Genomic DNA, 22853 nt, shown 5'->3' with positions numbered 1-22853 from the left:
AAATCTGCACCCTTGCCTAGAAGTGCCTGTATCTGGCTGTAAATCCTCTCCAACCAAAATAATTCTCCTTGAAGAGAGAGAAATAATATCTCTTGTAGAGAGAAGCCAAAAAGCAGGCAAAAATATCCATGTTTACCTAAGGAAAATGAAAGCGGTAAAATTGATGCTTACACATAGGAAGGAAAGAGCCTTTAAAAATTAAATAAATATTTAAAAAATCGTATTAGGCAAATGCAACCAGCGGGGAAAGAGGAGAAGGGAAGGATGGGCAGTGTGGGACTGGCACTCAAAGGAGTTCTGATGCGGAGACCGTGAGCATGGGAGGCACAAAACGCACATCCAGCTTCTGAACTGGTTAAAAATAAATTTAAAAAATCCCTCTTTCTATGTTCTTCCTGGATTGGGTAAAATAACAAAGGAAAAAGATGGCAGGTAACAGCAAAGGCATCACCTATTTCCTGGCTGCATGACTTAATGCACAACTTTCTCTACATCTTGGATACCCGAACTGCTTAGAGTTTCTTGTACGGAAGAATAAAGCATATCTGGTCACCCAAAACAATCCCATCACAAGGCAAATTGGAGATTTTCCACTATAGCACTGTCATCAATGGAAAAAAATCCCACTGATTTCAATTGGCTTTGGATCAGGGCTTTATTTCAGAGAGTTTCTAGTTCCTTGACCGACATGGGAAACTTTATGATCAATCCAGCGCTGTAACCTGCAAGACCTAAAACGTTACTCTGAACGAGCGAGGCTCTGACGGAAGTTTTTGAGAGCAAGGGGCTGAGATGGTTCAGTGCATCACAAAAACAAAACAATGCAAAAAAAATCAAGAAGAAAAAAAAAAAGAGGCAATCGGCGGGTGATTCTTCTTCAAGAGATTTCTAAAGGTTAGTCTGCTGGGCTTCAGAGGCTCACTGAAGCTTTGCCTAAGGGGAATGCATTTTTTATTAAGGAAATAACTTTCTAAACACAGAGCACTTCTAATTTCGTAAGTGAACAAATGGTTCAATTCCTACTGAAAACTTGAGAGGCAGGAATGTGGTCCTGCGTCTCAGCCCTCTTGAGCTCCCTGTTGCTTCTCACCATCTCCTTCCAGTGGGTCTTTCTCGCTCTTTTTCTGTCCCGCTCCTGCACTGGGATTTGGCCAAACTTCCACAACCAGACTTCTCATCTGAAACTTGATCCTGCTGTCTTTGGGCCTCTGAATTTATACAACCTATTGCACAGAATGATCAGACTCCTCGAATCTAGGTCAGAACACACTGACTGGATTGATTTAGCTATAGATATACTCCTTTTTTTATATATTGTATTTTCCCTTCCCTCTCCTCCTTCTCACCCTCCCGCCTTTTCCTGGAATAAAAGCAGGTCCTAGAAACAAGCCAGAACATTATCAAAAAACGTGACAGCTTGCTCAGGAGGCTGGGATATGCAACTTGTTTTACTATTGCTGCCGCTATGGTATGATGACTGCTCACAACTTTGAATTCACAAAGGGAAAAAAAAAAAATGATTCTTTCAGGGGTTTTGCTAAATTCTCCCCTCTTCTTTTCACTGCATCGCTGAAAGGATCCATGAAGCTGCCGCACCAGAGGCCACGAAAGGTCACAGTCTCTGTGGGATGCTGTAAAGCAGAGACTGAGAGGGGTTAGTGGTGATCTATTGATGTGTTTGTAATAACAACAAGAATAAAACGGTAGCCATAAACCTTTCATCCTGGGGGGTCCCACAGAGCTTTTCAAAACGTGGGCCGGATCCGGAGAGGTACTGAGGGCCCTTCCCCAGCCGTAAAAGCACCACGAATGCTGGTGGCCAAGCCCCCCACACGCGAAACCGAGCACCTTGCAGGGGTCCCACAGAGCTTTTCAAAACGTGGGCCGGATCCGGAGAGGTACTGAGGGCCCTTCCCCAGCCGTAAAAGCACCACGAATGCTGGTGGCCAAGCACCCGCCACACGGAACCGAGCACCTTGCAGGATCCGGCCCCGCCAGGGCACAAGCATCACTTTGTCTCCGCGCGACTGTTTCCGTGGGAGGTCCCTTTAGCAGCACAAAGTGGTTTAGATCGAGGCCGGCGTGTGAGTGGGGAAAACGATGCCGTACTGGGGAATGTATGGAGAGTTAACTGGCCCCAATTCCAAGCTTGGGATAAAGGAGGGAGGAGAAAGGAAGAGGAAATAATTCACTAACAGTATCCCATGCGGGTTAAATGTCCCATCCATCCTGATCAATGAGAACACTGCCGGTTTTTTACCAGCGACACAAAAGGGTCAGCAGGGTTCAGCTGCTGTGCCCCTCCTGCCTCCTCTTAACCCCCGGCGCAGGCGGGCGGCGCGGGGGGCGGTGGGTGGCGAGGCAGAAGGAAGCAAGCTGACAGGCTCACCTCTGCTCCGCTGGGCTGTAGGTCTGTCCTCGCTGGCAGCTGCTGATGGTGATGGGGTCGAAGTTGTGGAAGGAACGCAGGGCCACCCCGGAGATGGCCACAAACTGGGAGCTGAAGCTAATGAGGACAGCCTGGGTGTGATAAAAAGGGTGACTGAGGTCATGGATGACGGGGATAATCAGGGGATTGTTCCTGCAGCTCAGGACGTGGACACCTGCCAGAGGAGAGACAAGATCAGAAGAAGGGTCAGACTTAACACAATCGCTTCCCGAAGCCGTGGGCACTTCAGAAGCATTTCACCCATAGGAACGGCCCTATAGAGCTGAAAAGTTATGGTAAGCTGCCTGGAGGGGCTTCCCAAATCGCTCTGGAGAGCTTAGCCGAGAAGTATATCCCTCCAGACAGCTGAAGAAAGGCTGCCATTCTCTCCGTGAGCGCGGCAGGCTCTCAGAGCAGTTTCTTTAGACCACAGCTACGTTTCTATTGTGCTCTGTTAAATCAGGAGCAACCATCACGGAGGAAGCGGAGTCGCACTATTGTAAAACTGGTCTGAGAGGACAGTTGGAGCCTTTATACCGCGCATCAAATGGTGCCGGCAGGCTGGGTGGCTTTGTGCACCATGGGCAGTGCACCAGTGGCTTGTTTGTAGCTGTGCATGTCATTAGCACTCAGCATAAAACTTTTTTGCATGAGCTCTACACTAAATGTGCCCAGTTTTGATTTTTTTTTGATGGTTTTCAGCCTTAGGGTATCTTGCTCTTTGCTAAAAAAGGCAAAGATGGTCCTGGAGAGAGAATCGAGGGTGATGGACCCCCTGAGGATTTTACAGGTGATCTCATTTGAGAAGAAAATAATTGTGTCTCGGGAAAATAACAGTGTCTCAAGAGGTCGAGGTGCACAGAAGCACCAGAGAGGTGACAAGGAGACTTCTTAATCCCTTTTCTTCAGCAGAGAAGGCACTCAGTGACAGTCGGGAAGAAATTCCCACCTTCAAGTAGAGGCAACCTGAATTCAAATGGGCCAAATCCATCTCAGGGGTAACTCAAAGGACAGACAGCTGTCGGCTAGCCTCAGAATTCATTAATTGAGATTCACGGCCTGACGGCTGACTGCAAAGCCCTGCCTCCGCGGCTCCGTGGCATCGCTCCGAGGATCACTTGGCTCCAGCTCCATTCGCTTCACTGGAGCTCCCCCAGCAACGGCTTTGGCCCAGGCCCTTTGGCTACCCTGATACACTTACGAATTTGAAAATAAAATAAATTCTATTTGCATGTTTAACTGGCTCAGGGATTTCTATTATTATTATTTTTTTTCCAGTTCAGGTTTCTGACTTAAAAGGGAAGGAATAAAAAAGTTCTCATTTTTCTCCTTAGAAAGTGATTTCCTGTGAATTAAGACAGACTTCTGACCACTCTCTTTAAACATCTATCTCCCACCCTCTACTTTAAAAAAATCTTCCTGTAATAAAAAAAATAAAATAAAAAAGCAAACCTCTTTTTGTTTTGGTCTTTACCTGACCCTGAAATAACCTCCCTGTCTACTTGCCTCCCACAGGTCTTTTGATATCAGCTCCTTGTGGAACGGTGCACGTTTCTCACTTACAAACAGGTGCAGTTAATACTCGAAATCCCGGGTTCCCAAATTCCTTGGAAGTTTCTGCCTTCTCTGATGGAAAGCCAAGAAAGACCTTATGGTATGAGGCTGTTTATTCACTTCAATTTCATTCCTCGCACTCGGGTAGTGTCCACAACAAAACAGTCCCTCAGAGCTGTGCTGCAGTTGCTGGTGCTTTCTGACCCAGACAAGGTAAACGGGCACCAAACAGGTCAGGTTCATTTAGCTAACCTGCCTTCATTAGCAAAAAAAGACTCAAGATAGTACAGGTGCCCATGGCAGGGGAGTTAGAGCTGTCTCTATGCTTGCCCCTGTTTCTGTAGCTCTGTATCCACCTATTCAACACTCAACAGCTCTTGCAAAGTACCCAGCAGCTAAACCCCAGTGTCTGCAATGGCTCTGAACTAACAGCGCTGAGGCGTTTGGCATCTCAACCTCTCCATCTCCTACCGAGACCCAGAAGAAGCTTCTCATTATCTTCTGGGAGTCCACACGGTAAAAAACTTGCTCTGATCAAGGTGGGAAACTGCACTTCTGCATAGACTGCATTTTGCTCATGGGAGTGTCTTTAGCACACTGAGGACTGATCAAGCTTTAAATTATTGCTACTTCCTTTTGGATGTACTTTTAGTTTGCCACTGGCTTCTGCTTAAGGCTGGCTGACCGTCTGCAGTCAGTCCTGCACCAGTGCATTTCAGCTGCAGTTTCTAGCTTGCCACAGTGACAATTCAAACACATCAAATACAGTATGTGGGAAAAGGACTTAACGCCGCACCCAGAACTCAGACAAAACAGTGACTGGGAGCTCTGCCTCAGTGAGAACTGCTGGGTAGCCTACCTACACCTCTCCTCTGCTCCAGGCCAGCCTCTTCTGAAAAGGTCAGAGGGGCTTTTCCATCATGAAGGCAGCATTTCAGCTGCGAAGATCTCCAGGTGTCAGTCTGAGCCATGCCAAACTCACGTTGCAACTTCATCGAGGATTTAAAAACCTAACCCTCAGTTTCCTCTTTGCTCCTCTTTCTTGTTCTCTTTCTCTCACAATCTGTCTGTCTGTCTCTATAAAATGTCACATTAAGTATTTGTTGGCATGCTTGTGGCTCCATCATTTATTTCTCAGAGGGAAAGAGCTATGTGCCACTGTTTTGCAAAAGGAGGATAAGACTAAGCCAGGGGCTCTGCCAAACCGTGACCCATCCTGACTCAACCTGCACAACTTGCTATGAATTTCGGTTTGTTCTCGGACAAGAGACACCACACATACTTTCTTTCTTTTCCTCCACACCCCACCAAATTATATTTTACCCTGGATAGTCATCCAACACCTGTCACTTGTGCGTGTCCTTTCTCCTCCTCATCACTAGTAGGAAGTTCATTTGAGTTTCAGCTTGTCAAAATTGCAAAGTTACGGTAAAACAGAAAGCTGGGGGAAGGGAGTTATGTTTCCTTAAAAACTGCTCTCGGTATGACATGGCCAGCTTTCTTCCCAGTGAAAAAAAGGGCAGGGGACAGCTGGAAAGGGATTATGCAAGTCCTACCCTGACACAGAGTTGGGAGCTAGGGTGAGCATCTTGGTCCTGGAGCTTACATGCAGCCAGAATCAATTCACCAGACACAACTTTCCCAGGTTCAGGGACCCGTGCCCAGGGTAGAGACAAAAATGGTCTATCCTGGCACTTCAGCACAACTAGCAGGTCCACAGCCTCTGTCAGGCACATCTGCTTGAGGCCATGCAAGCAGCCTGCAAGGGCCCTGGTGTTAGACCTTCATCAAATCTGAAATACCTTGCATGAAAAATTTTGGCCATTAAATAGCTGTGGAAACCTCCCTGCAAACAGGACTAGAGATCCGCCCAACCACACCTTGCGAAGCAGAAGTGTTTGCTGCACCAGCTGGTGCAGGTCCCTCACTCCCTGCTTCCAGCAGTTCACCTGTATCACTGTCAATGTCTCTCCAGGGAGGTGCTGTGCGTGAAGAATTGCAATAGTACTTATTTTAATGGCTAAAGAGGAACTAATCACTTCTGAAAACATAGTGAACAGTCATGGAGAAATATCTGCATAAAATGATGCATCATTTTCAACAAACTAGTCAAAGTCAGGTCTTGGAGCATTAAGCAAGCACTTTTTTTGTCTGATCCTGGAAAAGCTGAGCAGGAGTATCGGTCAGTTTGTGAATGGGGGTACCAACAGATTAAGCAAGCAAAAAAGAGAGAGTCGGATAAAATACAATCTTACCAAGATCATGGCTTTGCTCTTTGGTGTCAAACAGCTGCACACCGATGGTCTCCTGCTTCTGATCCAGGTAATAGGTCCCATCAGTGACCAAGTGAACTAGGACTGCTGCAGCTACCATAGGCTGGGAAAAATAAGCCTGGGAAAACAAAAGCCCCGCAAAGGCTGAGGTGGAGAACTGTGGTGGGCTTTAAAAAAACCCAAGAGTCAGTGCAGGACTTTTAAAATAACAATTCCCATCCCAGGTCACACAGAAGGCTTCTCTTCCAATCTCTCCTACACAAACTAGATAAACTCGAGTCAAACAGCCCTGCAGCTGGAGGCTGTAACCTCTCAGAAATTCAATAGCCTTGTCACAGGAGGGGACTTCACCACTGATTCTCTAGACAGTGCTCAGAGACTTTGTTTTGCTATTTTGCACTAAACGTACTTCAAAGAAAGGAGCAGCTTGGCCCTGGGAAGGCTGTCCCATGATATTTTGCCTGTTGGAGAAACTTCATACAGGCAGGCAAAGAGGAGACTTCTGAATGACATGTGCACTTCCTACCTTCAGCCAGAAAATGGTCTGTGTCATGTGGGAGTACTGGAAGTTGGCCGTGCAGGGATACCAGGCATACTGAGAGACACCATCATTCAAGTCAATCACCTTAGTTCGACACATCTGCAGGACAAAAAAGAAACAGCAAAACAGACGTAGATGACAGCAAGGAAGGATTATGACTGTTTAAAGTGGGGGAAAAAAGTCCAGGTGCACTGCTAGAATAAAATAACACACAATAATGACGTTTCTAAATACCATGAGATTATTCAAAAGTTAAGTTTTCAGGTCTTCCACCTCAATAAGAAAAACTGGAACATGAAAAGGAGCTAAAGACTCACAGCAGCCGGATGGCAGCCAACAGTTTCCTCTTAATTTGGTACGAGGTCTTTGACGGCATTCAGAACAACTTTGCTCCCACCCAAATGGACCACGATTCTTGCCATTGGAGTCAAAGTGACGATCACTTCTGAACGTACCAACTCACAGCACAGACAGCCTGCAGATGCTCTCCACAGTACTCAAGCAATGCCCTATTTAAACCTGCATGTTACTGTAACCCCAGGGAAGCCACAGATGGCCATGTAAACTTGGAAGCAAGTGTAGCCAGGAAAGGCCTGACTCTACAACCCAATTTAAGCAAACTAGTTTCTTGTTTTGTTAACTAGTTTCTGTAAGTGGAATCACCTTCTTCCTACACCTACAGCACTTTCCATGGCAGGCAGCAGTGGGATTATAAGCAAACTGCTCTTTTCAATAAAGAACAAGTAGATGAATCCCAAGAGCTGGCATGGATGAAAAGCTCAAAGAAGAAAATGCCTGAATTTAAGTACCAGAGAGCCTTGCAGTGCCGTCAGTATGTAAGAAAGATGTGAAAATGAAACTGCACGAAATGCTAGGATTTACCCTGAAACCACACTGCTCAGGGAAGCCGCTTCAAAAAAGGAACACGCATGACTACAGCCTTCATTCCCTGAATAAGAACGCGGAAGGAAATGTCCACCACGCAAAAGGCTACAACGGCATTAGAAGGATGCTTCCAGCTGAGGCTCTTGGACCATCTGAAGGGTACGTGTTAAGATTCACAACACTTTGGTGAACTCAGTGACTGTCATTACCAGAGTCATGGGGACAGGCGGAATTCCTTGCGGTCACACAGTATAGTGGCAATGGAGCTGTGTGAATGTAACGCAAGAGGCCAAACCATCTCCAGCAGTTGTGCTAGCCACAGGAGAGCCTACGACTGATCACACAGACCACCTGCGCTAGGTGCTAACTGAGGCCATGTACACTTGGGGACAGTATTAAATTTCTTTCCAAGACCAGAGCCTGAACTGAGCAATCAGGTGGTGATGTGCTGTCAGTAAAGCTGTTCCCATAAGCAATTTCCCTGATTATTAAAACAAAAAGAAAACCCTGAAGTGAAACAAGAGAATTAACAGAGATGGTTTTTAACCACTCAAAATCCTATGCCCACTCGGTAATTCTGATTGGAACTGCCCTCTTGGTCTCGGCAGGCAAAGTCTGGGCAATGCAAAGAGAGCCTGGGATGCCTGGGAATGAGAAACCAGATTGGCTAAAAGTGAGGTAATCACCTCTATAATCCGAGTCCCTCAAGATCCAGCACAGAGGAATCTATGGGCAAAACATAAATCAGCTATAATGGGCTGGAAGAAGATTTTTAGTTTATTTATTTTTTAAAACAACTGGGACCAAGCTTCACTGAGGCTAGCCAGTGGATAGTGTTACATTTTACAGCAGAGCAAGGCTTTACATAAACTATCTTTGGCATTTGAAATCCAGGCCAGCAATTCGACATGTACCATTTCACAATTCTCCCTTCTTGCATTTTCAGCAGCCTGTCTCTTGTTGGGAGCATGGTTTTTATTTTAATACCTCTCCAGCTAGGGAATTTATCTTACCCGCATCTGCAATTTATATGGTCGGAGAGCTCTTTGACATGAACAAAGGTCTCATTACTTTTATATGATTTTGTTCTTATTTTTGTATCTCCTCCTGCTCTATCGGTCCAAAAAGGTGGTTGAAAGAAACAAAAGTACTGACGTTTGGTGCACTTTAAGTGCCACTTAAATCACATGGATGAGTGAAAACCTGTATTAAGAAATCACCCAGACCTTCACCAGAAGTTTGAATCAAACCCAAAATAAACCCCTGCTGAGGTGGGTTGGAAATCTCTGATAACTTTTAAATGCCTTGTTTGATTTGTGTGCGTGTGTGAACTCTAGCGCTTTCTGCTTCTGCCTGAGAATATTAGCAAAAAACTTAACGTTGCATAAAGAGCCTGTGTTTGAGACATGTGCGTGCTACTGAGGTGTGCAGACTCGGTAGACTGCTCTGGTTTGAACAGGTTAGATAAGCTTCCTCCTGCTGAGGCTGATCCATCGCTACTCAGGCAAGTGTTTCAAAGTGGTACGAAGAGTATAATTGAGAAGTGTGGGAAAATAACAGACATGACATTAGGAGTAGCTACAAAGAGCCTCTTCTATGCTAGCTGCTCTCTAGTAAACGTAGCTAATGGCAAAAAAGTTCTTTTAAGATTTTGTAATAACAATCTGATTGTATAAGCAGTCCCTATCACCTACAGACTCCACCATCTCAATAGGCTCTAACGCACGTGGTAAATACATCCCTTTTTCAATTCTACGCAGTTATTGAGCGTCACACCACAACTGCAAAGTCTGAGAACCATTTGCTGGGAGACTCTTTCACACCTCTGCTTTTAAGGCATCCCTAGAAGATGGCAGCAGCGTGAAGGCACTTATTACTGCAGTACCACCACTTTGAAGCTACAAGTTCCAATGGCCTGGAAGACAGAGCATCATCTCTCCTTCAAATTCATAGGAATTCACGCTTATGAGAAATAAATTATTTCCTAACATCCTCCATTTTGCCACAGTGATGCAAAACAGCAGCTAAAGCACCTGACAGCTGTGGAGGGAAGAAGGGATAGATGTACTTTTCATTTCAGGGTGTTACCAAACACTGAAGTATTTGCTTTGAAGAATGACAGCATCACTCAGGACTCAAAACTTTGCTCACTGGGGCTTATCCAGCTTCTCAGATCCACACATCAACTGGGATCCACAGGAGCTTAGTATCTGCTCCAAAGTATTTGGGGACTATTTGTGTCTACTTACTGGAAGCCCATGTCATACCCCTCCCTAGGAAGCTGCTTTCAATTAAAAGAGCTGATGTCTGTTCCTCTCAGAGGTTCTAATCCAGCTCGTCTCCCACCCACACATTTTGTACACAAACATCGAGAGACAGAATGAACAAGGCCAGAGAGCACTGTGGGATCTTCCCACAAGAGGGAATGCCTGGAGGATTCCCTTTGACTGATTTATACAACCTCTTGTCAATCACAGGGACAACATGTTCTTCAAACTGCCTCTCCTGTTTTCCTTCTCTTACTCAAGGGGACCGAGGAATCTGTCAGCAGAAAGGGAAAAGTGATATATTGGGAGCGCTTAGTTCATTGCCACATCTAAAACGCATTTACTATTGCAATCAACTCCATTTCCTCATAATATTTTCTTTCAAAGTAATATGGGAAAATTTGCTGAAGAGCAATTTTGGAAGGCGCCCTTGTGAATGATTCCCAGTCAACCCATGATTTCAGGCAATGTTAAGTTGTGTTGATGGGCTCCTGTTGCAGACGAACTACAGGTTAAGGATCACTGATCCTGCGGACTGGCCACTGGACTAGGTCTCAACCTGACTCTGCCCAGTGCATGGCCCCATTACAACCTTCTGGGCAACACCTGGCTTCTCCAGGCCAGAGGCCCCCGTCTGTAAGACGAGGATGATATCATCCCCCCACGTCACACGGGTATCTTGAGGGTAAAAGCCATTAGCCACAAAAAGGTGCTCAGATGTTACAAAGAGAAGGGACAAACAAAGCACATACACGTGTGAAGGATATACCTCCCCACAGGAGTGGGTTAAATACAAACAGATGCCATCCCACTCTGTCCTTCCCATCGGGCAAGCAAAGCCAGACACCACAGGCTTTGCATACACTGTTGGTTCTCGTCTCTCACATTGTAACATCAAAATAATTCTAAATGCAGACAGGCAAAGCTGCTATTTAAACTGGGATGCTGCCCTGCTCAGCTCTGGCATACGGCTGACGCCCGTGGTTGGAGTGGACGTGCCTGTCTGCATGCCCACAGGCGGCTGTAAACAGAGCAAATCTCCAGTGCGCAGATCTGTCTGCTCCCAAAATCCCATCTGTTGTCCCATGGCGGGGCTTCCTCCAGACCATGTCTTCAAGCTAAGTATGGCTGTGAAGGGCCATCGCAAGCACTTGGCCATCAGGCAGTAGGGAGCAACCTCCTTCTGGAGGAGACAGGTGGAAGTGGTCACCATGCCCCAAACGCGAGGCTGCTGCCTCTCCCTCCCTCCTTTTTACTGGGGACTGTGCTGCTGCCGCTTCTGCACCAAGACAGACAATGCTGTGAGTTTCTGAGACGAAACGGGCTATACCCTGTCCCATTTGCAAACCAGCAACCACAGAACAAGCAGGAACAGGATCTATTGGTAAAACCCACAGTACCGTCTATTTGTGGAGCATACAACATCCTGAGTGAGGTTGTACAAGTGCACGGAAATACTCATGGACTGATATGAAACCCATGGAGGCACAAACAGGACATGTTCTGTTGTTTGAAGATCCAGCTAAAGAACAGATTTCAACCATAATAATGAAACCTAATTAATCTACAGTTTTTAGCCGACTGCTTTGCAGAATGTTATTTATATTTAACTCAACACTTGCCAGAGAATCCCAACCATGACATAAGCAGCATTTAAACACATCCCTTACAGATGAAAACTTTCTCTCTCCATTGCCAGACATGGGGGCTGGCAGTCACCCAGACCTTTTATTCTTAAATATGTTATTCTTGCAGACCTAACGTTAATCTTACCCAAGGATGAGAAACTATGGTGCCGTCGCTAAATATCAGAAAGGTTCCTGCTTGTTTATTGCCCAATATTATAAGGCAGCTTGACTGCCACATGGACACCACCCAGTTTGCCGACTGCAGCACAGACCTCCAATCTGTTCTGAAAGCTGTTGCACTGTTCTTCTCATTTAGGCTGGGAATTGGGTTGGAGTCACAGAAAAAATGAAATTGCCCACATTAGTGAGCACTGAACCATTAAAAAGGCCACCATTTGGGTTCCAACAAACACCTCAAAAATCAGCCAGTTTCTATGACCATTTCAAACCTCAGGAGCCCACAGAGCTCAGATGGAAATTGTACACAAACAGGCTTAACTCAAGGGACATCAGAAATTTTGCTCTGGATTTTCTCCTAGGTTCTGGTCAGAAATGCTTTAGGACTAGTCTCTTTGCTAGCGTTCTGGATTTGTCCTTTCAGAAGATTTGAGTCAACAGTTGTCTGCCCAACTACGAAAGTCAGCATTGGGTCATTTCAGGTTGGCCTCTAAAACTTAAGGATAGCATTCAAAGTTACTTTTTCCAAACTGGTACACATATTAAATTTTTCTGTGCGCTAACAATGAGTTTAAAATAACCTGTTGTTGTAAAATCAAAACCAAAAACCAAAACCAAATCTGAGATTCAGCAGCATAGGTTATAAGCATAAGATGATGAGAGAAAGCTGTGTCCTCCCTCTTTCGATAGCCTTCTTACCTTCTAGTCTGCTGCTTCTTCCTCAGCAGCAACTTTCCCTTACCTCTGATGCTCATGAACTGCAGCTTCTACTCCAAACCTCTTGTTGTTGTAAAATCAAAACCAAAAACCAAAACCAAATCTGAGATTCAGCAGCATAGGTTATAAGCATAAGATGATGAGAGAAAGCTGTGTCCTCCCTCTTTCGATAGCCTTCTTACCTTCTAGTCTGCTGCTTCTTCCTCAGCAGCAACTTTCCCTTACCTCTGATGCTCATGAACTGCAGCTTCTACTCCAAACCTCTCCTTGTCCTCTGTGTCTGATAACACAGTTTTACTAAGTTTCGTGCTGTTTGTCTGCTTTTGCCTGTTTTCACTGGGGTACTTAAAGGTCTGATGGCAAAAGATGAAAAACTGCAGCATATCCTGCTCCAGGACAAAGGCATGCAGGCAGGTGATCAACAGAAAAGCTTCATCAACTGGAAGCTGATAAAACTCCTGGGGTAATACACTGATGCTATATTACTCCCAGATTCAGTTGGCTCAGAAGTAAGAGGAAATCTCATCTGTCAATTTTACCCGTGTAATGAGGAACAGGATTTGGCTGTGGGATTGGGAAGCAGATTACATCTCCTGCAGGACAAAATAAAGCCCCGTTGCCAGTTGCTACGTCCAGTCTCAGCACAGCCACGTCCCTTTGAATCTGGAGCAGCCGATGGTGTCTGGACCTTGCAGACTTAGTATTCAATTAGCATGTTACTACGGCTTTCTTAGCCCAGAACCCCAATTTTCAGCTGAAGGTTTGGCTGGATTTTTTAGCAATTGGAAAGTGACCTTTATGCGTATGAAAACATCACAGCTGATATGACATTGGCATCAATAGTTTGTCTGCAGTGTGACATGATGATAAATTCCTCTACTTTACAATAAAAACGATCGTGTTCATTTCCAAAGGGAAATTTCCTTGGGTAGAGTTTTGGATGTAACACAGGGCTGTGATTCAGAAATGAGTGGGAGATGCAAGGGCTATTTTGTTTTGCCATATAAGTTGGTTTAGTTTCAGGAAAGTGAATAGGAGCTGCAGGGATTTCCGTTAGATGATGGCCCAGATTGCATGTGCAATTCAACCTATTAACTTTAGCTTTCTCAAAAAATGCAGTTATTTCACTTCCAAAGAGTCTGTATGAACAATATATTTCAATTTTTAAATCATGCAGACCTGCATTCTTTGAGCTTTCCTTTGAATTCCTGTTATCTCCAGATTCAAAGCAAACTTCATTTAAAACCGGTGAGTTCAAATCAAAATCACATAAAACCATAAACTTCACATAGTATACCTGAAAAAACTGTAAATCTGTTCTGACTGGCCCCATCCCAAACCCACATCAGCTTTGACATCCAGCCAGGTGTAATCAAAATATCTAGGATGCTAGCTGGACCTGTGGAAAAAACAATATGGAGCTTCGGTTTTACAACAAAACCCTAACCAGATGATTTTTGCACGGTTCAAAGGATCACCCCAAAGACATCAGTTGAGCCGGGGCCAGAAATGACAGAAAAAGAGTGAGAAAAAGAAGAAATAATTGTGCTAAGGGGTTTTAATAATCAACACAACTTCTGCACAAGCCCACAAGTGAACACCAGCATTTGGAGATCATGAGTGCAATTTGTATGTGCCCTTGCTTCTTTTGCCATTCAGCAATGCGCCCTGAAAGGGCGCGAAAGCAAGCGATAGCTCCAAGTGCGCAGCCACACAGAATACAGTTTCATACGAAGCACATGGAAGTGTGCCACGTGCTCCTGTTTATCCATATCAGAGGTTTGCTATTTCTTCAACACAGCAGTAGGACATAAAGATGCTGCTCTTAAACAACAGCATCTTCCACCCCAGCACTGCCAGGATCTCACCTAGAAGGCATAATTTTTAGAATTAGCCCTAAATTGCATTCTGCTATGATGTTCAAATTCACAAATACACCTACCGGTAGAAATAGCAGCCAAATGCAACCCACTAGACAGACAGCATAAAGAAACAGCACCCAAACAAGACCTTAAACCTTTGGTTTTGCAAACATCAGCCTCATTAAAGCTAAAAGACATTTTCAATCTGCGGCAAAAGCTCCTGTCTACAACTTCCACATTGCTGCTCACAAAAGTGTGAAGGCATTATAGACTGATAAGTGCTTTAACAGACTATATATCCATCCACTGGAGAGCGAGGTTAAACAAATACAGTAGCCAGAACATTATTGTTGGCTGCACACTCAGGTTCCCAAACTGCCTGTCTCTAACTTGAACCAGCTAGGTCCACTGCAACAGCAAAGCTTGCATATAACTGCGGGCCAAGGCTGGCCGTGGGGGTGCTGCGGCAAAGGAAAACAATCCCATCCCAGAAGTTTCTACCACTGATGAGAAGAGCAAAAGCTTTTTTTTTTCCTCCCCTTTGACTGGAGCGTTTCATTTGGGAGCAGCTGGCATCAGAAAATCAATCTGTCAAAGGCAGAATGTGCACCACACTTTAGGAGGATCTTAAATATATTTTTATTATTATATTAGTCGATCCGACTCACTGGATTCATTGTAGTTTTGCTGGTTTGGCACTCCTGCAAGGTAAAGCAGGATTGGGCTTGGTAACATCCCCTACTTCCTTCCCAAAGCTGGTCCTACAAATTTGCTTGGACAAAGAAAGCACACAGCTAGTTAGAGAAAGCCCAAAAGCAACAACAAATAATCCCTAAAGAACTTCAGCTCGATGAGGAGCTCTCCATCAGAATACACACTGGCTGAGGTGGACAGAGATGCTTAGAAGCACTTGGGCAACATTTCTGATAGGAAGAGAGACAAATAGGAAAACATTAAGCCACACCTTTTTCAACTAGCAAGGAGGAAAAAACCACAACGCTTTTGTTTCCAGCACGGTAGGAACAGACCCTAAATACCCTCGTCCCTAACCCCACCTCCCCCAAACCGCCCCAAGTGCACACGGGGCACAGGAGCAGCTTCCAGGAGATGTGAGACAACACAGGTGCTACCACGAGCTCTGAAGATTGCTCCCTAAGCTTCGCCTGCAGCTGAAGCAAACAGCCCTGCAGTGGTTAATGTCAGCTCTGACCACATGATCACATTCAGGAAAGGTCAAAAGAGTGATTTTTAATTTAAAAACATCTGTGTGTTTAAAGAACAAAACTTTCTCATGTGCAGAAAACCAGGGGTTTCCAGCGCTTTTATTTCCAGAGTTAAAGCCATGCTTTTCAGCTTTGTTTAGGGTTATGGACCATGTAAACACACTGTGTAAACCACACGCAACCCTCATCAACACAGCGTTTCCACATGCAAGGATAATTGGGGGTGCAAATCTCTCTCTCCTTGGCTCCTTTTCCCTCTCCAAGCTGCTCAGCTTCTCACACCGCACTCCCAGCGAGCCAGCCAGACACCCAGTTGTTGTCCTTCCCTATATGAAGACGTACACATGCCTCTAATCCTAAGGGTATAAGTCTGCTCTGGGCTGTCAACAGGCCTTAATTGGATACATCCAGGGAGATGATACATTGGGAAGAGGCCCTGAATTTAATAGCGAGAGGGAAGGCTGTGGCGGGGCTCCCAGGGAGTGCGGCTGGGGGGGGCACGGAGGAGAGCTACCATGTGCGGTCCCGGGGAGCCGACTACGGTTACACCTCAGCAATCAAACCCTTTTGGTTTCCCATCCAACTACTCAGCCCTACGCCAGCATGCATTAATTAAGATTAAACCGTGTGGCTTGTTTTTCTTAATACGTGGGTCCCCAGGGAGTGCGGCTGGGGGGGGCACGGAGGAGAGCTACCATGTGCGGTCCCGGGGAGCCGACTACGGTTACACCTCAGCAATCAAACCCTTTTGGTTTCCCATCCAACTACTCAGCCCTACGCCAGCATGCATTAATTAAGATTAAACCGTGTGGCTTGTTTTTCTTAATACCTGAAGGCACGGCTTGTGGTATGCAAATCAGAAGGTTCCCCCTTGCTTCACCCTTCACCAGGCTTTTCCCACTGAAACTGCTGAGCAACAAAACTGCCACCGTGCGAACAAACTCCTCGGAATGAGTTGGAGCATCCAGGGAGAGCCCGTAGAGCAGCAGCCAGTTGCTTCCTCCAGCCCACGCACATCTGCACCCAAGCAAAGGTTTGGTTGCAGGTGTCTGGGGAAGCCCGTCGCTTCCCTCTAACCTCAGAACAGCCCTGGTTGATGAGATAAACCTCAAACTCCCAACAAATTAAACCAAAAGACCACTTGGGAGTGTTTCATCCTTGATGTCCCAGGCCAGTAGGGGAGTTCACAGAAACTCCCAGCTGCTCCCCAAAGAAGTTACCGTGGGGACTGAATTATGAGCATCGTCTGTGGGAGGAAGCTCACGGTTTCTTCAGCCTCACTGCCTCCCAGGAGCGGGCTCTGGGAGGACAGACTGGAAGCACAGGGGATGGAGGAAATCATGGCTGCTCAGTCTCGGCCTTTCCCACCAGAAACAACCACTGGGACACAGTTAAATTTCCAAACAGCGAGGCTTTCCTTTTCCAGCAGGTAAGGGTCACGGTGTAAACACAGTGCAGTGCCAGGAACCGATCTGCCCCGTTAGAAGGGCAGATTTTTCAAAGGTATTTGGGTGGAGAAAGGTGGAAAGAAGGTCATCTCTACCCTGTGCTTCAGCTTCCCCTCTCTGAAAAGAGACTTGGCTTCTCTCGGGGTGATGATGCAAGGGTTAATTACCAAAAAATGGGAAAATAAGATCCACTGCCCAAAGCGCTAAGCGTAAGGATTTTGGCCCTATGACCAAAATGGCTAAGCAGAACTTGATGTTCTCCTAAAATGAGGGCTTTGCCAGTGAGTAGGTACATGCACAGACAGATAATAGCACTGATCGTGGAAATAACCATTTCCTGGCACGCATTAAAGTTTGCAGCTGGACCCTGAGGCTACGGTGTAAACCCAGGCCCGGGGGAGGCTCCTGCTGATAGCAGAGGGAGCTGGGCCCACTTACCGGAGGGGTGAATCATGTCTTCTTATCAGATTCACCACTGAAATAACCTCAGAGAAAACTGTGATCCTCCGACTTTACAGGCAGTATTTCCAAAAATGAGCATGGATTTGGGGTTCCTCAACAGTTACGGCTCCAACTAAGGCAGCACGACTCAGGAGAGATTTAAGGCAGCTCAAGAATTTATCCAAATGGTCCCCGGTTTTGTTTTTTTCCTTTTTAAAGCAGATACTTATTTGCAGGTGGGGATAGAGGGATTGACTCAAGAGACCTTCAGGACAGTGCTGGGTAAGCACCATCCTCCAAAAACCATGCCTTTTAGAGAAATCTCAAGACGAACACCCTAAAATTCACTGGCATTCAAAATACGACGTCTCTTATGACAATGTGGGCCTACAGTTCTCCGAACAAGTAGTGCAGACAATCCTTCATTTAAAAGAAAAAATAAATTCTCCGCTCCTGGCATGAGAAAGTTTACTTTCAGGCTTAAAGAAATGATCGTGTGGTTTTGGGGATGGCATTCCGTCCTGCTGAAGAATAGCACCCTGCCTGCCTGTATATCTGTGGCTTTGTAGTTACATTACAATCCTGGAGGGCTCTGTTTACATATTTTACATGTTTTCTTGTGCAGAACATGAAACCAAATTACATAGTAAAGGCCATTACGGCTTCGCTCTTGCACCCTTTTCCGTCCTCTCCTTCTCATCACTTGTTTTAATTCTATCCAAAATAATCGACTGGGTCTTTTTAACTGCGCTTGATTGACTGGCAATGCTTCAGGCAGGTTCATTCGCTGTTGCACAGGGAAATCATGCAAAAAGCTGGTGAAGCTACATGCCAGGGGGGTAGGGAGAAGACGGCCGGGGCGGGGGTGGGATGAGAAATGCCGAGGACCCTTCATGCATGAACAAAGCAGACGTGTCGATGCATTTATGCAAAATCATTCTGCTCTGAATGGAGAGGGACCCAAGACAAACAACCCAGATGGGATGCAGGAGAGCTATCCCACGCTTACGGTTGGACATGCTCTGCATCTAAAGGCTTGTGAGCAGCAACAGCAGACAGAGAGACTGGCAGGTTGAGGGGCAAGGGCCGAGGAGGGGGGTCTCCTTTCAGAAGAGTGCATGCTAACGAGCACCGCCGCTGTCGTGGGGTCCAGCTTTCCAGCTCACTGATGCCGGGGGGGTCCAAGCTGTTTTCTATTACCGTGTGTAATCTGGGTAGGTGGCTCGGTGTACAGCAGATATGATCATAAAATGGTAAGTTACTTCCTAAAGAAGCACATAATCCTTATTATTATCCAAGACAATATTCCTTTCTTGCCTTTCTTCTCCCATCTAGCAACAACAAATGGCATGGAATTCTGCTCTTGTTTCATTAGTGGTAAATGTCTCCTGGTCCTAGGAAGACGGGACCGATTTCCGGCACCTGAGGATTTTTGGATTGACCTTCATCTCTGAAAAGGTCAGATTGAACCTCTCTGAGAGTACCGATGGCTGCTTTGCTCTCTGCATCATCCTTTGTTTCTTTTATCTATTTTCTGTACAGTACACAAAGGGAACACAGTGTACCAGCCCCTGGTACTCACTGTTCCGTTTCCCTTAGATGACTTGCATATGTGCTCTTGAAAAATTATTCTAAAAACTAAGGGGGGAGGGGAGTGGAAAGAAAAAAAATATCCCTTGAGTGTTTGGCAAAATTGCTTGGAATCTCCTCTGACATCTCATTGTGTTCCCTCTGTCCTCCCCTTACACAAATCAGCCAGAGGCTACGACATTAGCCATGGGGTCTGCTGGTTTACTACTGCCAGGAGCAGAGGAGCACTGGAAGACGTGGGGATGGAGGGGTGAGAGGGAGGGAATCACTGTCTGTCCTAGCAGGGAGCCGGCAGCCAGGTGATGGGCAGCATCCCCTTTTCTCCAGCCAGTTCTGGATCAACTTTAAGGGTAACGCTCTTTCTCAACCAGCTCTCTGCAACTGAGTCTTTTTCAAGCCAGCCTACCTAGAAATCCCATTTCTCAGTTTATTTTGCTTCAGAGACGTCCCCAGAACACAGATCATTCCCGAGCAGGAGCCATGGCACTGATGTTAGCACACATCTTTGTAGCATCCCTCATCTTGGTGTGGACCCTTCGCATGGACCACCTCCTCCAACGAGGTAAAGCAGCAATGCAAATGTACGAATAAGGACCGGTAGAGTTCCTTTGGCAGAAAGGTTGCAAAATCCAGCCTTCCCAGCAAGGCAGGTGGGAAATAAGGTTTCCAGCCATTAAAGCAAGGAGTTGGTGGGACAGTTTTCCAGTCCTTTGGTACTGGGAATGAACAGCCAAACTGTGCTAGGATAAAGACTGATTAATTCACAAACGGGACGATGTGAGGTGGCTGACAGAGCTAAAATGCAGATTTAATGACCCCAAACCCCTTCCAGGTCTCTGCTCCCAGACAGCAACTCTCAGCAGGCCCTGAACAGTTTTCTTTTTATCCAAGATATGAACATTTCCCTTTCAAGACGTCCTGAACTTCCTAGTCCTGGGGAGGTCTGGGCTCAATAATGGCCAGTGCCTGCAACGTCTCTGAAGGATATTGAGGTTTAATCCTCAAATAGTAGCTTTACCTTTCTGTGCTCCGGTTTCTACCTCTATTAAATGGAACAGAAACCAAGCAGTGTGGCTGTGATAAGGCTTAATTAATCCCTGTACATTGAAAAAATATGAAAAATATCATCACTTAAGCCAAGGAAGGAGCATTCCAGCCTGAATTTGCCTGATGGTCAGGGCCAGGCTCGAGATGCAACTCTCCAGCCTTCAGGCAAAAGACCACATTGGCTGGTCTGTAGTATCCAGGGGAAGTCTGAAATAAAGACGAAGTTTTGGACCCCCTTGAACTAACTTTAGACTTGGAGACTCTGTAACGTAAGCTGAAGCCTTTTGGTGGATCAGCCAGTACGGGAAATGAGCTCAGATGCGTACAGCAAACCCACGTTCCTCTTGCAACAGCCTGTGCACAGTGTCCAGTTCATCTTTTTCCAGAACTGGTCTCTGATCACTCATGGTTCCTCCATTAATGGTTTTTCTTAGTGGGATTCTGCCCTCATCCTCCAGAGATTAGCGGTTCAAAGCCTGGTTTGGCTATAAATAACAGAGACATTTGCAAAGCAAATCATCTTATTAAAAATGGGGATTTTTTTATCCCTCCAACCACAACAAAACTCTTACCGTTGAAGAGCAACAGGACTTGGTTGTGAATTGGGAAGTTCAAAAAGGGCCACTTGCAGAGCCGACAGACAGACACCCTCCCTCTTCTCAGCAAGATCACCCCAAAGGAAAGGAATGGCTTCTCCATTAAAAGTTGCAGGTTTCCTCTCTTCCCACTCCTGTTCAAGATTACTCTATTTGTTGGCTTTGCTGGATCTTTGGGGAATTATCTTCAGCATTATATTTATTAGACAGAATAAAACTGCGTGGCAGAGGACTTAATCATCTTTCTCTTCAATTTTGTTACGGTATTTTCTTACCGCTCTTGGAGCCCTTGCTCTACCATGTTATTTCTTCTAGTATTCAGAATATTTCTGTGCTCCTGTCTTCTCCTTTTGTGGGCAATTTCAGACGTACTGCAATTCTAGACATCTTTCTGCTGCTGGTGGAAGAATAGGTTTGTTGCAGTGAGTCTGGATGAGTGCAATTATGGGAACTGTAATAGGGGCAGGAGGGGGCCTCTGTTTGTGGGAAATATGTAATAAGAATCCTCTTCCACAACTTCTTACTCCACAGCAGCCCCTGTGGGGTACCCGGAGGAGAACAGGGTGTGTTCGTCAGTCCGGGAATGAAAACGAATCCCAGGATCTGTCTGTGCCCAGCAGCCTCAGGAAAGAGTTCCCTCTCGGTTAACTGTGCCTGAGCTCCGCGGCTTTTTCCATACAGGGGAAAACCAGGCTCGGACAATGGCATAGGGAGGAAAAAAAAAAATTTTTATATACATATATAGGGTTACTTGGTCTAAACAACTTCTGCACAACTGGGAGGAAATGCAATGAAAGATATAGCTACTGGGGGGCTGTCCCTCTAAATCGCCAATGCACACACCAACTTCCAAGTCCTGAGCACACATTGCCATGACAGGAGTAACGAGGTTAACAATAAGCCATCTAAAGATCCATTAGTCCCTTCTTATAATTCTCAATTATAAAGGCCCAAAGGGAATCTGCAGACGAATCAGTTCTCCAAAAGCAGGAGGGCCACCAGCAAGAGGAAAGGAGAAATGGCATCTCCAGACTCCCATGGTTGGTCTGCACCCATCTGCCTCTGCTCCTCTCACCCAAGCCACAGAGCAACCCTCCCGAAACAGGCCTGTCAGAGGCTTCCTCCAAAGGCACATCTGTACAGAAAAGACACTTTAGCAAAATATCCAAATCCTTCATGATCAGTACAACCTACTCTAGAAAGAGAGACTAACATATACGCTAATGCACTCAACCCAGTGAAAACTGTGGCAAAACAAAACTGGTGTGCAATGAGAGCACAGAGATTTGAGTCAATTAAGGTCAGTGCAAGACCCCGATTTCTTGAACCCTACAGGCCAGCCAACCTTTTACAGTGACCTAATCCACACTGCATGTGCCTGCTTAACACTCTGCACCAATGCAGCTTCACCAGTGATGATAAAACAGGGGTTGTCCAGGTAGGCCACGAGTTGGCTTTTTAAACTCAGGTGTTGTCAAGCCCAGGTGCACTTAACTTGGTGTCAGGAGGCCACGTCCTACCCCCTCCTGCTGGTAACGAGGAGGTTGACTCTAGCTGGGTACAAACTGGTCAGGGAAATAAGTCCCTGGGGACTTCCAATACAGAAAAAATTGCAGCTATTCACAAAACAGATCAGCCGAAGCATCCTTTGTCTGTCTGTTTATGCCTACTGGATCTGTCCTTCAGCTAGTATAAATCTGCCCAGCGCTACTGCCTTTTTGTAGTCTTTGCCAGCATACACCAGCTGATGACTTAATGGTAGCATCAATAATCGTTAGCACAAGAAAGGCCCCGAGAAATAAACAGTGCTGTAGAAAACCCCACACAACCAGTACATCAACACTGATAATATTTCACACACAGTGGATGGCAAGGAGAGGCTGTTTACAAACTCACAGCAAGAGCGGTAGGGAAAAGAGCAGCCCAAGAGTGTGCAAAGCCCTTATTGCTGAATTCCTGCGGTCGACAACAGGTACTGAGCTGCGTCTGCTTCAAGATCTGCGGAGGACGCCAGATTAGAAATCAAACGGTAAAAATACCCTGCATCGGTGCTCGCATTTCTGTGCTGGTGCAATGTTGCTGACTGGTCCTCTTTGGCTCTAAATATGATGCTGTCAGTACTGAGAATATTTCTTAATCAGCACTGAAGAGTGGCTGCCAGGAAAGTAGAAGTGGC

General features: G+C 45.9%; 1 protein-coding gene across 1 annotated transcript in view; it reads right to left on the bottom strand.

The window, feature by feature from the left end:
- PAPPA (pappalysin 1) overlaps window positions 1–22853 on the bottom strand; it is a 181665-nt gene that overhangs the window by 47001 nt on the left and 111811 nt on the right. Inside the window, exons 11-13 of the mRNA XM_009282252.2 lie at window positions 6782–6895; window positions 6238–6373; window positions 2390–2603 (exon numbers count right to left, since the gene is read on the bottom strand). Of these exons, the coding sequence (XP_009280527.1) occupies window positions 2390–2603; window positions 6238–6373; window positions 6782–6895 (464 nt within the window). The remainder of the gene's footprint in view (window positions 1–2389; window positions 2604–6237; window positions 6374–6781; window positions 6896–22853) is intronic.

This window comes from Aptenodytes forsteri, unplaced genomic scaffold (genome assembly GCF_000699145.1).
Source record: "Aptenodytes forsteri isolate BGI_AS27 unplaced genomic scaffold, ASM69914v1 Scaffold325, whole genome shotgun sequence".
In the NCBI taxonomy this organism is placed as follows: Eukaryota; Metazoa; Chordata; class Aves; order Sphenisciformes; family Spheniscidae; genus Aptenodytes; species Aptenodytes forsteri.
This window is presented reverse-complemented; position numbering and strand designations above follow the sequence as displayed.